General features: G+C 38.7%; 1 protein-coding gene across 1 annotated transcript; it reads left to right on the forward strand.

Moving 5' to 3' along the window:
- The first annotated feature begins 1,834 nt into the window (after positions 1 to 1,834).
- CHRNB4 (cholinergic receptor nicotinic beta 4 subunit) lies at positions 1,835 to 15,275 on the forward strand. The gene is made up of 6 exons (XM_015639293.2): positions 1,835 to 2,185; positions 6,806 to 6,951; positions 8,719 to 8,763; positions 8,889 to 8,998; positions 11,454 to 12,426; positions 14,483 to 15,275. The coding sequence occupies exons 1-6, from the start codon at positions 2,131 to 2,133 to the stop codon at positions 14,621 to 14,623; spliced, it is 1,470 nt and encodes a 489-aa protein (XP_015494779.1). The 5' UTR covers positions 1,835 to 2,130; the 3' UTR covers positions 14,624 to 15,275.
- Positions 15,276 to 15,495: the final 220 nt, after the last annotated feature.

Raw genomic sequence — 15,495 nt, forward strand, 5'->3', positions numbered from 1 at the left:
TTCCATTTTTGAACTGAACAGAAAGCAACATAAGCCTTGCTGCTAATGACATGATCCAGGACTTTGGCAGATATCATTAACTTCACACTTATAAGGGGCTAGGAAAAAAAAAAAAAATTGCTATTAGTTAACATTTTCTATAACAATTTTCAATCAGAAAGTGACAGCTGTTCTGTCAGTGCAACATTAAGTCAGTTCTATGTTTTCTGAAAATTCATTTCAGCATCACAGCTATTGGAAACTAACTGTGCCATTCCACCCAGAAGCAATTATTTTTGCAGCAAACTCCCTGTACCTGTACTTGTGTCATTATGGAAGCCTGCTCTACCCTTGGCTGCTTCCACTTTGAAAGCTCCAGCATTTCTGACTGGTTCTTTCCTAATACAAACAGCAGCTGGAAATCACCATGATAAATCCACAGAAGGGGACTGCCAGTTTCCCTGGACACTTGAACATCTTGCATTCCTCATGCATCTAGGAGCTCTAATACCCTATGCCAAGCATCACAGTACCAGCAAAAACCCCCAGCCAGTTCAGTGGATGGCTCCCTGCCTGCCATAGCCACCCTTTCACAGTGCATTAACATGCAAATCCACGATATCACATACGCTAATGTCTGCTAAAAACGCTTTTCATCTCGGGACCTCAACTTAATGAACAAATGGAATGCTGCAGCATCACTGTGGGGAAAACAATTGCAGAGCACAGAGTGATGAAGGAAGAGCTTGAGTGCTCTGTCAGAATGAATGAATGCAAGTGGATGGCAAAGGAAGGAATATGAAAACCAGTTGTGGTAATTCCTCCCTTCCACCTCAGCCTCAGCAGGACAACCCAAGCAATCGGGGCATGGTCTGTGACCCTTTGGCTCTGTCAGGTCCCACTGCTTTGGTGAAGCAATCCCAGCCTGTTTTGTTATACCCTGAACTGCTACTCAGCTAAAAGTACCAAACAGCATAAAATGGTACAAACACAGTGGCTTCAGGGGCCACACATCTGTTCCTTCTACAACCACTGCAAAAACACAGAGGCTGGGTTGGCAGAAGGAAAATTTGCTTTTGGGGAGAAATTGGTGCGCTGAGAATTTTTTTTGAGTACACATAAGTCATCAACTATCAATTCCACTCTATAGTCCACAGAACTTTTCATCACCTGAAAAGACATTTGCATAGCATAAATACAATAAATGTACCTCTAAACAAAATTGATTACATGTATGTATAGAAAAGTTTAGAATTTACAGGGAATCAAATTTGGTTTGGAGTTTTTTTTTAAACCATGGACTTCAGCCTGTCCTACAGTGCTTGCAAAGGGCACATAAGATCTTCTTTCCCCCTCCTTCCACACACATCTTCCCATAGCAAGTACCAAAACACATGACACTCTACAGTCTGCTAAGCCCTTCAGCTCTAGAAGATGAATTCTGTAGAATTTCTCTAATGCTCCTCTGAAGTGTCTTTATCCCTACTGTTACTTCACCACAGATTGCTTTAGCTTTCTTTTAAAAATCCTATCAGATGTTAACGACAACATATTTTCTGTTCCTCTCTTGGTGCTGCCAAAAAGTTTTTGGAGCTCTGGTTTAAAGAGATCAGACGTGTGGGCCTTGGAGTGGAAAAGGGTTGGCAGTAGGTAATAAACTTTCTCTCTTGACCCAGAAAATAACCCTCTGCTGGGGCTATAATTTATTGACACTAAAAGGTTTTATGGCACAAAGTTATAACCAGCTCTTCCCACACAGCTATTCCCACCCACTGCACTCATTAATCAGAAAGCCTTTTAAATGTTATCTAGTAGCAAGAATTAAGCAGTTATGTTTTGAACATCATGTCTCTTAGCTTGCTCTTTCATTTCCTCTTTTGCAACGTTATCACATTATGTTCACTCTTCTTATTTGCTTTTCTTCTTTACAAAGCTCTTTAAACAGCTGCAAAGGGGGAGGGACCACTATGCTCACGAAAATTCCACTTTGCAGAACGCTTCTGTCAGGTCCTACTGTCTGTCTCTTTCCAGGCATTTCATACCTCCAAGATTCAGGTTTGCTTTTACATCTCTTCCCTGTGCATCCCTGCCAACAGAGCCTATTGCCAGCTGTCTAAGCTGAAGAACAGTAATCCACATCTTCTTACTGCCATGGGGAAAATGCACACCCTCGTTCTCTTTGTAGTGGGCTCCTTTTGTCTGAACGGTAAGTGACCTTTTCTTTTTCATCAGTTTCACAACAGTGAGAGCTTTTGGGGGGTACGAGGTAGGACAGTGACATGAGCTCCGTAACTATCACCTTGGGAGGCTGCTGACTTTAAGAGGATGTATAAAATTGGTTATTTCAGTGTTGTTTTGGGTTTGTTTGGTATCAGGACATGCACTCCGATGGATATGGACAGGCAGTTAGGTTGAATATAAAATTACATAACTGTAGGAGATGAAAATGATAATGACTAAATAATATCGCTTTAGATGCTCCCAGGATCATCTGTGATAGGAAAAGCAGATATTGTGCTGAAGGTGAAAAAATGAACCATGACATGATCCATAAATTGACAGATCTCATCCCTCTACTATTATTTTCTCAAGTTCCTGTATTTTGCAAAATTTATAATTCCTAATTTTTTTAACTAGAATGGAAACAGTATAGATTAAGTTGTCATACATAAATATATGCTACAAAAAGCATATATTTATGCTTTTTATGCAAGAACATTTCCCTCAGTCTGTCAGGATTTCTTGGATATGTTTTAGCCAACACAAACAGCCTGACAGCAGCATGAAATAGTGAATTTAGCATGGGAGCTTATTCCCATGGAGAGGCTCCACTGAAGTGCTCTCAGAGAAACTGGCTGAAACTGAACCAAGATCAGATCACACACTTCCCATTATTACCTATTCATTCCACACTTCTTTTGTTTCTTCCTTCTCTGAAAGGCAACTTCAGAAAACATCTGCTTTGTAACAAAAGGAGAGGAAGGGGCTGCTTTAGATTTTTTAATTATACACTTCTAAACCCATGAGTATTTTCTTTTTTATTTGCATTAATTGCAGTGCAAAAATGAGAAGTCTTTAAAATACAGTAAATTCACTGCTACTTCCATTGGAACAATATGCATTCCAAATCAGCATGTGTTCTTCTAGGAGGATATGAAAATCTTTTTTTTTGAGAGTATGTTGAGAAGTAACAACATTATGAAGTAATTTCAGAGAAGATAATGGGACTGTTTCATTGCTGCTTCTTACTTGCTCCTTATTAATTACAGATGAGAACTTGGTGTGTCACTAGTGAGACAGTAAACTACAAAAATGGTAACACATGCTACAATGTTACTTCCAAACAAATACTATTTCAACATTTATTACAGAAATAGTAATTATTACTGAATTCAGAGAAACACTAGAAATAATGTCATGTTAAATTTTGAAATGTAGACAGTGATAACAGCAAACTTGCCTGAATCTTTCACTATTGCTTCTTATTCTTTTCTGTGAAAATCACTCCAACAAATCTGTCATTACAGTGAAATCAAACAGCATAACACAGGATGTCTAGTTATTTCATTTTATGTATTTAAATTAGACAATGTAAAAAGGAAAGTCTCCACAGCAGAGTGAATGAAGTCCATGGTTTAATTTCTTCTGCTGTGAAATTGGAAGCATCTTGGTGCAATTTTTTTTTTTTTAATGCTCATAGTCCCACAGAGAAAACAAACTTACTGAGGAATGCACTGCAAGTTATGTGGCAATTGCTCTCCTTGTCACAGAGCAGACGTGTAGCATGTTCAGTGAAGCTAAAATAATTTCCCCAGCTCAGGATCCACCCCAATGGGCTTTATTTATTATTGCTTTCAGTACACAAATATACTCCACTCCCAAATTATGATTGCTTGATCATTGCTGTTAAAATCATTTGTCTAAAAGCTTCAGTCTACCCTCTGCAACATCTCTGGTGATTACTGCTAATAGGAAAAGAAACATTTTGTGGGGGAAACTGCACTTCCATTTCTTCCAACCCTGAGAGAAAAAAGGAGAAGTTTTAGAGGCCTGGCTACTGACACACAATGCACATAAAGATGAAACTGGATGCCTGGTAATTTTGTTCTCATTAAGTGCCATCTGGTTTACTTATCATTAGTGCAATCTGCTAGATTGTTAATGGAAAGTAGACTATAAAAATTAGACAAGAAACACTCCTTTTCCCCAGTATTCACAGAGAGATTGGTTTTAACAAGTTTTAAAACACTGCAGGGCTGACATCTAGTGGTGATACAGGCTTCTGAGCGAGGTGACAGAGTAGCCCCTTTATTTCTGATTACTAAGTTACAAAGGCTGAAATGGAATAGCAATTTTATAAAGGATTATCCCTAATGAAGGAATGCCTTCACTAAGTAAAGGTAATAATTTCTCAAAGGGATTCATTGAATAAATGTTTTTTTTTTTTATAATTAAAGTCCTGGCTTGCCATGAATCTTCATAGAGTTTATTAACAGTCAGTACCTGGAAATCTGAGCTGTTCTCATCAGACATGCAGACCCCACAGTACGTTTGGATTTGCAGACCAGATGATTGTGATGCTAAATGCATGTTTCAGAGTAAAAACTAATTACAAATCCAGAATTAACTTTCTGCAAATATTCTACAGTTCCTACTTCTTACTGTCTCTTTAACAAATACTCTCTATGCTGGAATATTCACAGACAAGGCAGAAATGCAGTGAAAACATAGTTAACAATTCAAACAAGAACTCACATCTTTGCTAACAGTATTCAGTGACAACTGAATGAAACAAACCAACTGACAATTTATTTATATTTGAATTACAGCCATGTGCTTACATCACTTACATATGCAAAAGTGGGAATGTCTACTAAAAAATATCTACTACAAAAAATTCCCACATAAAACTCCACCAAATAAAATAACCTTAACAAGGATTCTCTCTTGAACTACCACAGGACTTCTAAACTATCCTTTAACCACAAGAAGATTCATTCCTAGAACATGGCCCTCTTTTCTTTACAGTATCAAATCTAGCTTTTCCTTGATTGCTATACCCCAAAATCCACCCCAGAATCTAAAGCTTAGAAAGATTCAGCATAGCTCTAGCTTGATAAGCTTTTGATTAGGCACCTTGCATTGAGAATAAATGTCATATTAAAATATCATGTGGTATAGGGCTTTTATAATGACTTGCAGGGAGGTACAAAGCAAGTGTGAATCAAAAAGCAAACTGACCCAACAAACACAGATACATTCATCCAAATTTGTTTTCCCAAATGCCTTGGAAAGTATTTGAAAAGTCTGTTCTGAAGAACAATTTTATAGTTAAGTATAGATGAAAAATTTGGGCTACCAGGCCATGCTGGTCTTACAAGAATTAAATCAAGCCTGGTGTTTACCTCAATCTTTCCACAGAGCTTGTAAAAGTTGTTCTTAGATATGAAATCTCTGTTTGATAATCTTTCCTTTTACCTCACTCCACTTTCTCACTGGATCAGAAATCAGAAGGTCTTAGGTTATTTTTTTACCCTGAGTTGGATTCAGAAGAATTTCAAGTTTCAATAGAGACTTGTTCAGCCTAGCAGCTTGCAGCCCAGTTCACAAGGAAATGTGGCACATTATAGACATGCACACAAACTTTGCTTATTTAATCCTGGCTTTTTGGTGTCTGCCTTTCCCCAGATTTCATGGATATGCTACAACATAAAAACCCCCAGAAGAAATTAATGTACCACAAATTTAAAACACTTGCATGGTCAATGTCTTTTACTGGGTGGAATTGCTCTGGGAAATAATGAAGCAAGTATGCTGTAAGGACACTACCCTCATTTCTGCAAAATCTAGAGGTGAATTAGGTGACCTTTTCTATGGAAGAGTCATTCTCTCAATTGCATTGGAACCTGCTTTCACTAACACTGTAATTTCATCAGCATCACAACACAGAACTGCCCAAGACACAGCACAGTGTCTGGCTCAGTTCTGTTGGCAGGATTATGAGAACCTTGCTCATCAGTATTGTCAGGTGGTCAACAGTGGTTTGAAAAGTCCACTGGGATGACTTTAAAAAGCACACAAAGAACATGAGAACAGAATAAACAACCCTGGGGTTGTGCCAGAAGCTGCTCTGCTCCACAGGGAACGTTCAGGCTTGTTTGACAGTAACCTGTAGATACTATATTTTGTAGTCACTGGACTTCAGCTTTGGTAATCAAAGATTTACAATATTTGTGCTAGTCCACAAATCATGTTCTACTTCCACATAAAATAAGCCTAACACACTGCATTGAGTTTTCAAATTTTGAAACAGAAACATCACTAGCTACCAGAGAGTCCCCACTCATTAAAAAATCTTTTATGCCTCCTACAGTTGGTTTTCTCTAAATCAGAATCTTTAAATTTGTATGTCTACCTGCAACTCTGTCACCTACAGCACTAGAGAGAAGTCACAGCTGGACCCCTCCCCTTGGATCATAGAATAATTCTTCCCCTGCTATTTAGAGGGTGGTTGTCTCCCAATTTCTATTTCTGAGTGAAATCCTAAAAGTATCTACCAATTTCAGCTTCACATTTTATTGCAAAAAACCCCAAAAGGGTTCTGATTGATCTACTTTGATCTGTGCTCTGCAAAAGACAGTCAACTTCAGCAGAACAGATATCAATGCAAGCACATATCCTCCTGTTCACATAAACCTACAGTCTTTAGAAAATCAAAAGCTGTCATTATTTCCCAAAGATGATCTGATGCATAGGTATTCTGTGACCCCCTACATCATGTCACTTTAGTCTCCCTCCTATAATCCTGTTTTGTGATGCTTTACAGGAAGCATGGCAGCAGATGCTGAAGAAAAATTAATGAACCACCTACTGAGTCCTGACAGATACAATAAGTTAATTCGGCCAGCTGTCAACTCCTCCCAGCTGGTATCCATAGAGCTGCAGGTTTCCTTGGCACAGCTTATCAGTGTGGTAAGTTCAAATTAGGCTGTGCCTTTACATTCAATACCACCTGCACAGCAGTCTAAGTAATAGTTATACTGGTACTGCTACATCTCTGCTCTTTCCTCATTTGTGTAACACTAATAGGCAGAGTCCATACATGTAATTAACTGGTTTTCACAATGGACCTACAATGGGGAAATCAGTTTATGCCTAGGCATTGAAGGACTGGGGCCAGATCTTCATCCAATAGAATTCCATCTAGCTAAAATTCAAAATCATTCCACCAATTTCAGTACAGTTACTGTAAGTTACCCCAGGTCAGGACCCATCCTGGACTGTGCACACCAGCAATGTGCACACCATCCACCATCAGTGGAATGCTAATCCATCTTCTACTGAAGTGGTTCAGTGGCCTGAAAACAAGTGACAAAGCCACATCCAAACCACGTGACATACCAGGAATACCAATAAAGAACACTGGAATGTTGAAAAGAAAACCACAAATAATTCTGGCTGGAATAGCTTAACATGGTTAATCCAATCTTCATGTTCGATAAAAACTACTTCAGTGGGTCTAAAAGACATTTTCACCCACAAGGTTAGTATGTGTTTGACAGTTATTCCAAGGTATAAAAACATAATTACTAAGAGATGCTAACATTAATTAGTGGGAAGGAGAGCCAGCATGTAAGTGGGAATAATTTCCTGAACTGGGGCTTTCAGCTCTGCTGCTCTCTCCCTGGATGTCAAAGAAGATACAGATGACTGCCTCACTATCAGAATTTGTATAAGGGCTAGTGACTGGACTACTGCAAACTTTTAGAGACATAAATTTATGTCCTGAAATTCAATTGGAAATGAGAGAGACTCTGTTGGAACAAAAGGGAAACTGTACAAACAGCTGAAGTTTCACATACAAATGTAGACTGTATATTGTATATAGATAGACATAGATGTATATATGTATACACACAGGATTCAATGCCATGTATAGCAGATGATTCTAGTTAAGTGTTCTCTCTCTCCTGGGGAACTCCATCTGGACACAGACATGCCTCTGTACATCCTGCACTACCACCATGAACACAGTGTCCCTCCAGACTGCAGATTCTGGGCATAAAAAGGGAGGTGTCTTCCTCCAGAGGCCTCAGAGGTGATCAACAACCTAAACAAGTGGATGAATGGGCAAGGATCAAGACTAGCACAGTTCTGTCCCTATCCCTCTATAGTCTCACTCTTCAAGAAGAACAAAATTAGGCATCTTTTAGGCTCCAACAATCTCAAGCATCTTCAGGATCAGAGAATTAACTCATTTTCTTGCAGAAATCCTCCTGACAGATCTTCTACAGGGAGGTTTCTCTTCTGGACTGCTGTCCAGAGACAGCAGTTCATGAAGCAGAGCCTGCCAGCTGAGAGATTACATGGCAAACTTTACACCAACCTCACACAACCTCATGTAGGCCTCCCCAATGGTCAAATGTCCTTTCTGTTTCAAATCAAAGGTGGAGAAGGGGGGTGGGGGAGGAAAACAGCAAGGTGGTGGTCATTGTTTCCAAATAACTACACTGACTCCTGCCATAACTATTGTTGTTAAAAGGCATTTGGAATTCTGTATTTATGGGGTTGCTATTTATCATCAGTATGTGCACAAGCCTGGCCATCTTACCTCAGAGAAACATCTGTCTTGAAATACACTAGATAAAATAATGCTCAAAAATCCACGGAATAAATCTTATTACTGCAATAAAGTGAAACATTTTAGAGGCCAGTTTTTGTCTCCATTTTTCCCTGCAGAATGAACGGGAGCAGATCATGACTACGAATGTCTGGCTGAACCAGGTAACAAACCAACATAGAAATGGCCCTTGCAAACCACAAATGTGACTGCTTTCACTCCATCACATGATTGTTTTGTTAGTGCTGGTCTGGACACTCCCATCACTACTCTACAATTCTTCTCTTAGGAGTGGATTGATTATCGACTGGCTTGGAAACCCTCTGACTATGAAGGAATAAATAAGCTGAGAATACCTGCAAAACACATCTGGTTGCCAGATATTGTGCTTTACAATAAGTAAGTAAAACTGGTGTAGTTTATGCAAACAATGAATAAAATTTTAATCAAGGAACAAACATCACAAACAACAAAGTAGGTCTGGTAAAATTTTAAAACTGAATTTTGTCACTTTTAGATAGTAGCAAGTGTATCTGTCTGGGCTACTGGCTTAAAGATAATTTTAGTAACATCTGCACTCTGCTTAAAGAAATCCCAGCAGAGCTGGAAGATGTCTGCAGCGTGAGCAGTCACAGCAGAGGATCCATGACAAGGCTTACAACTGAGATTCATTTGAAAATAGACTGTATGGAAAGAATGAATTGTAGGTATAAATCCAGTTGCAAGAAGACATCTGGAATCCTATCAGACATCTTAGGGTCTAAGATACAGTTTTGTCTCCTTCTACCACAGACCCCAGGACATAAAGCTGTTACAAAGTTCACACATACCATAACTCCAGGTGTTCATAGTCGTGTAGAAAACCAAATTGTATTCCATTTTGATAAAGCAATGAAAAAATCTATTCTGTGAATACATAATAAATCTGTCACCATTTGACCCTGTTGCTTTATAGTTCATAGAAAAATATGATCTTTCAGTTCCTCTTTCAAAAAAACAGCTAGCTGACAATTTTCTTTTACTTTGGTTTAAGACTCTAGCAAAACCTTGAAGTGGATGATAAATGTTTGAGTTTTTTTAATAATCAAAATGTCTGCTTTTATAATACTTTGAAAACCAATGAATTCATGAACACATGATGATTTATGAACATATACAGATGGGAAACCCAGGAAGTTTATATATAACAGAGTTAAGTCCTTGGAATCCTACTACTGGAAACCAGATTTGATGAACACTAAACTAATGTATTAGTCACAAAATAATTCAGCCAGTGGATTAGGATGTACTCTGCCTGCTCAAAGCTTATTGTGGTAAATTGTGACTCTGCTCTCTGCTTCTTTTTGCTACTGGCCAAGTGATACCATTTAATAGTTTGTAGAAATAGAAAGGAATAGTTTCAAAAGGTTTTTTAAATGCACAGGAACAAGCCTCACTGTATTGGATTTCTACATTAGTACAAAGCCTCAATTGAATTTTATCTTAAGGACAGTTACACGTACTTTCCTGCTGCTGGAGCAGAGTTTCACAGGCATCATTCAGTTCAAGGTGCTCAGGAAAACACAAAGCATGTCCCTATGCCCACAGCTCTGTCTGTGACCTGTGCAGAGAGCTCTGAGACTGCAGCCCAGCCTCTTCCCACAACTGAGACAGGGCAGTCAGCACCAGAACTCACATATTCCCAGCCCAGGAGTCTGCCCAGCACACGGCATGGCACGACAGCAAAGCTAACTCAGGGAGTACAGATATGTCAGAACTAAGATACAATTAATTTCTAAAAAAAATAGCTCTTTTATTGGCAATGAACTAACAACCCCTATTAGTGGCTGTAGCCACTCACTCCTGCATCTGGTTGTTTCACTGTCTGCATGAATTAACTGCAAAAGTCTCAGCTCGGTGCCAGTACTCATTGCCTCACCCAGGTGAGCCCTTTCCAGAGCCAAACCTAACTGATTCAGATACATATGCCAAGCCTTAGATATTTGTAGCATTTCCTTGCTTAGGAAAAAAACCCCATCACCCTTAGCACTGAAATAGCACTATTTTCCATGGTGCCTTGTCAACAAACATGAATACAACCTCGGGATACTTAATGGCTTAAACAGCCCTACCTTGTTTGCCCAGACTTTTGGGCAGGAGAAGATACTACTGACAGATAATGATCTTCTCCCTGAGTTAAAGAAACCATCATAATATAGAAGACTCCTCTGGTGGAAGTTCAGCAGTTGGAAGAGATACAAAGCCAAGATTATTTGTGGGCACTAAGAATGCCATGGCTTATCTGTTTTGTAATAAGTAAACATTAAATGGAGTGACGCAATAAATTATAACCCATATAATTACATTTCCTCTGCCTCCACTCTCCCTGCATTTCTAACTAATGCTGCTCATCCTTATTTTCTTGTAATTCGGGGGTGATGCTTTGTGTTCTTAGCATGGATATGTTCCAGATCAAAGGTACCTCTGTTTTCACATGGCATGATCTCATTTTTACTCAGCCTTCAGAGATGCAGGAAGCTTTAATTACTTGAGCAAACATTAACAAAATACATCAATTTCTTTGGATGAAACAGAGGTGTGTATTTGGTATTTAATAATAATTTTATAACTTTTTTTTTCTGTAAGTATTGGACCAAAAATCGACTATTTGACTGGGAGAAATGCATACATCGATCTGCCTATCAAGTTATAGCTCCCAACAGCATAGATTTCAGAATAAATGTATTACTAAACTTTGATTCTTGGAACAACTGGGGTCCACACGACCAAGAATGTCATTCCTTTTCTGTTTTGATCTATGTTTTTCCTCCTAGTGCTTTATCACTTTCTCCCCTCTCTCTTCTCCTCCCGTTAGTGCGGATGGCACGTACGAAGTCTCGCTGTACACAAATGCCATTGTAAAGAACAATGGAAGCATTCGCTGGCTGCCACCAGCCATTTACAAGAGTGCCTGCAAGATTGAGGTGAAGCATTTCCCATTTGACCAACAAAACTGCACCCTGAAGTTCCGGTCCTGGACATACGACCACACAGAAATTGATATGGTGCTTAAGACTTCCATGGCAAGCATGGATGACTTCACCCCAAGTGGAGAGTGGGACATTGTCGCACTCCCAGGAAGAAGAACTGTAAATCCTCTGGACCCCAATTATGTCGATGTGACATACGACTTCATTATTAAAAGGAAACCACTTTTTTATACCATCAATCTTATCATTCCCTGTGTGCTAATTACATCCTTAGCCATCCTAGTATTCTACTTGCCTTCAGACTGTGGTGAAAAAATGACCTTATGCATATCTGTGTTGCTTGCCTTGACTGTGTTCTTGCTGCTGATCTCCAAAATTGTCCCTCCAACATCTCTAGATGTTCCACTGATTGGGAAGTATCTCATGTTTACAATGGTGCTGGTGACCTTCTCAATAGTTACCAGTGTCTGTGTGCTCAATGTCCACCACAGATCTCCAAGTACTCACACTATGCCCCCCTGGGTAAAGCTGGTTTTCCTTGAAAGACTCCCAGCCTATCTGTTCATGAAGCGTCCAGAAAATAATTCTCCACAGCAAAAGCCATGCAACTGCAAAAAGACAAAAGCAGAGAATCCTTGTATGGAGCCATCTGACTTCTACAAGAACTCTACCTATTTTCTGAATACAGCTTCTGCCAAAAGATATGGTATGAAAGTTTCTGAGACACTTGACAATGTCAGCAGTCATCGAGATTTTAGGTTAAGAACAGGCACGACATTTTCTCCTGAAGTGCAAGAAGCAATTGATGGAGTCAGTTTTATAGCAGAGCACATGAAAAGCGATGACAACGACCAGAGTGTAAGTAAAAATGAGAAATCCCTGTCCAAACTTCATCTCCTGTCCTCCTCTGTAACATCCTGTTCCTCAGAAAGCATATTTGAACTCTCTAGCTATTGTAAAGATTTTAGAGAGATTCTAGATGTTGTAAAGATTTTAGAGAGATTCTAGATATAGCTCATTAGAGGAAGTAATTTATGCCATTAATGAGCAGCAATTTGGTAACTGCAAATATTCTGATAAATAACATGGCTATTTATACAAAAAGAGTTTGCTGACTGCCCAGTAAGTCATGAAACACTCTTAAAAAAGTTTCATTGTCACGTTCAAGTGGTGACTGGCAGAGGAAGAAAACTATATTCAGTTCCAGGTTAGAAATAGAATATTTTTCACCGTTGTGAATCAGTAAGACTGTGAATAGACCTACGGCCAGGGGAAGTTAACCAGAAACAACATACCTGCAGCTCAGGCATTTATTTACCTGAGCACAGCAGGAAAATTCAGCAAAATTGGTAGAAGGCCTCTGCAAACACTCTCTCTGGGCTAAGACACCTGTCTGTATATGGCAGACACCATGGGTAGGATTAAAAATCTCAGCAGAGGTTTTTACTTTCATTTGAGTTATTTATATATATACCAGACTCATTCATTTAAGCAGTGCTGCTGCTGCTGCTGCTGCTCTATTCCCCTGCCCTACTCACAGACCACTAGCTACACAATAGAGCTGATAGAAGCACTCTGTGAGTAATGCTTGGAAAACTCTGGTGGGTCACAGGTTTTTTTTTAAACAAGCACCCACAGTTGGGACAAAATCATCCTCATACCTACCATTGTCCTCTCTCTAATCCAGACCCCAGTGAGAACTCCAGGTTGTCTATTCCTCTTGTGCTTCCCCTCCCTCAGCCAAGCCAATTAAATAAAGTCTGGTTTCTGATCCTGCAGAAATCCCTAGAGGAGCATGCTGCTGAGTAGCTCATGTTTTCTATTAACTGAAATTACTGTCAATATAAATAAAGAAGTTCAGCTATTAACATTAGACATGAGCTTGTAAACATTGAAACTGACTGAACAGAAGCTGACTTCAGAGTGCAGGAAAAGGTTTTCTAATAGCTCAGAAATTCTTGCAAGGATGTGTTGCACACTAAAGGATCTACAAAGCTTTTACCTGATAGTAAGAAAAATTTTCAAGAGCATTTTATATATTGAAAATCTACTTACTGCTTTTCACATAGGGTCCTGTGATATTACATATAATTTTCTATATTCATAACTTTATTCTCTGCTTCCTTCCATTATCACAGAGGTCTGATAACAGCTGTTCATGTACATTTATATGGTCTGACTGCAGAAGCATTCAATTCCCATTAGCAGCAGTGGGAATTAAAAGTGTGCACCAAAGGAAAAATATGTAATATTCTAATATTGGACATGATTCAACTGACAAGGATGATAAAGTCACTGATGTGAGGACATCCCATGTGTAACTAGAATCAATGAGAGGAAATATTATTCCTGAGATGCAAATGAAGATTGATATATTTCCCCTTTACAATAATAGTCCAATTAGTCACTTCAGTCTGAGACAGAATCTAAGGCCATGACTCTCACAGACAACACATGCAGGGCAAAAAGGGATTTTAATAAAAGCAACAGTATTAATATGCATTAAGCCCCATGAATAAGATGACTCCTGATAAGAAAAGAACTCTGAAGCTAACCTTGTTTAACAGCAATAAACACCATCTATTTTTGCCTACTGAGATTAATAGAATTTACAAACTAAAATTAAAGAAATTCCTTAATTGGATTATAGTATGGGTCCTTCAGGGATGGCACCACACCAGGCAACCACACTCAGTATCTGTTGTATCCAAAAAAGCTAAGAAATATTTACTGTATTTTTCTCCACTGCTCAGATGAGTTGTAGGAGAAAAATCCCTTACCAAGCCTAAAGCCAGTTTATTCCCTGAACCTTGAGATCTCTTTTCTTTTGATAAACAAAAACTCAGCATTAACAAGAAGAAGACCAAAAGAATATGACAAATTTCTAATATCTTTAATTGGCTTTTTCTTCCAGGTCATTGAAGATTGGAAGTATGTTGCCATGGTAGTGGACAGGCTGTTTCTCTGGATATTTGTCCTTGTTTGTGTCCTGGGGACTGTTGGATTATTTCTGCAACCACTTTTTCAAAACCACACTGCTGCCATAAACCCTTAGCTCTTATTTAAAATGGTCAATACTTACACAGACATTTGGTCTCATTCTGCTCTCAGTTCCCTTTTGTTAACTCCACAGAGATGCCAAGTGAGCTGCACTTACATCCCTTAGAATAGGGAAAAGAAAAGTAGAACTTGACTTACTGGGATAGGAAAGAAAAGAAAACAAAGAGAAAACTATTTTTTTTCCAGTGAGTCCAGTACTTCTGGTGATATCTTGCCCTTTTTTCAATTATTTGAAATCTGAATATTACACTGAAAAATTTTTACTGTACAAGATGTCATCCTGGCATCATCATCATCATTATAATATTATTATTAGGTATTTTAAATATATTGCCTTAGGAAGGATATTTTCTTTCCTTAGAATACTGCAATTTCCCTATTACAAAGAAGGTACTGCTGTGAAATTTATTTCCTTCAAATGCATCAAAACTATTTGTGTCTGATTTATAAAGATTTTGCAAGTGGGTTTGATACTTAAATCTGAACTGAGAAACAGAAACACTTCTGAGGTAACCACTGAAAGGTTTCTCACTTGCCATCTCTGGTAGCTGATGGATCAACAAAGGCCAAATTAATGTATGATAAATAAACATGTATAATACTCTGTTTGATGATGAAATAAAAATAAAACATAAAATTTTCCTTTATATACCTTTAGTCCACAAATTTCCTGCAAGTTTACCAGCTCATGTATCTGGGGCACAAACACACTTTAATGAGTCTAAGGCTATGCACACTAATCCCATATCATGCACAGGAAAGCAACAGGAGAATACAGTGGTGAAAGGCAGCAAGAATGAGAGGACACCTGGGAACACACAGATCTGTGTGTGTTTTTCTGGGGAGATTTTAATGTGGATTTAAGTA

This window comes from Parus major, chromosome 10 (genome assembly GCF_001522545.3).
Source record: "Parus major isolate Abel chromosome 10, Parus_major1.1, whole genome shotgun sequence".
Classification (NCBI taxonomy): Eukaryota; Metazoa; Chordata; class Aves; order Passeriformes; family Paridae; genus Parus; species Parus major.

Excerpts from the sequence above, each read along its gene's own strand:
- CHRNB4 (XM_015639293.2), top strand. The coding sequence starts at position 2,131 with ATGGGGAAAATGCACACCCTCGTTCTCTTTGTAGTGGGCTCCTTTTGT. Across the intron at positions 2,186-6,805 it reads GGGCTCCTTTTGTCTGAACG|GAAGCATGGCAGCAGATGCT; the intron begins GTAAGTGACCTT and ends GATGCTTTACAG. Across the intron at positions 8,999-11,453 it reads GATATTGTGCTTTACAATAA|TGCGGATGGCACGTACGAAG; the intron begins GTAAGTAAAACT and ends TCCTCCCGTTAG.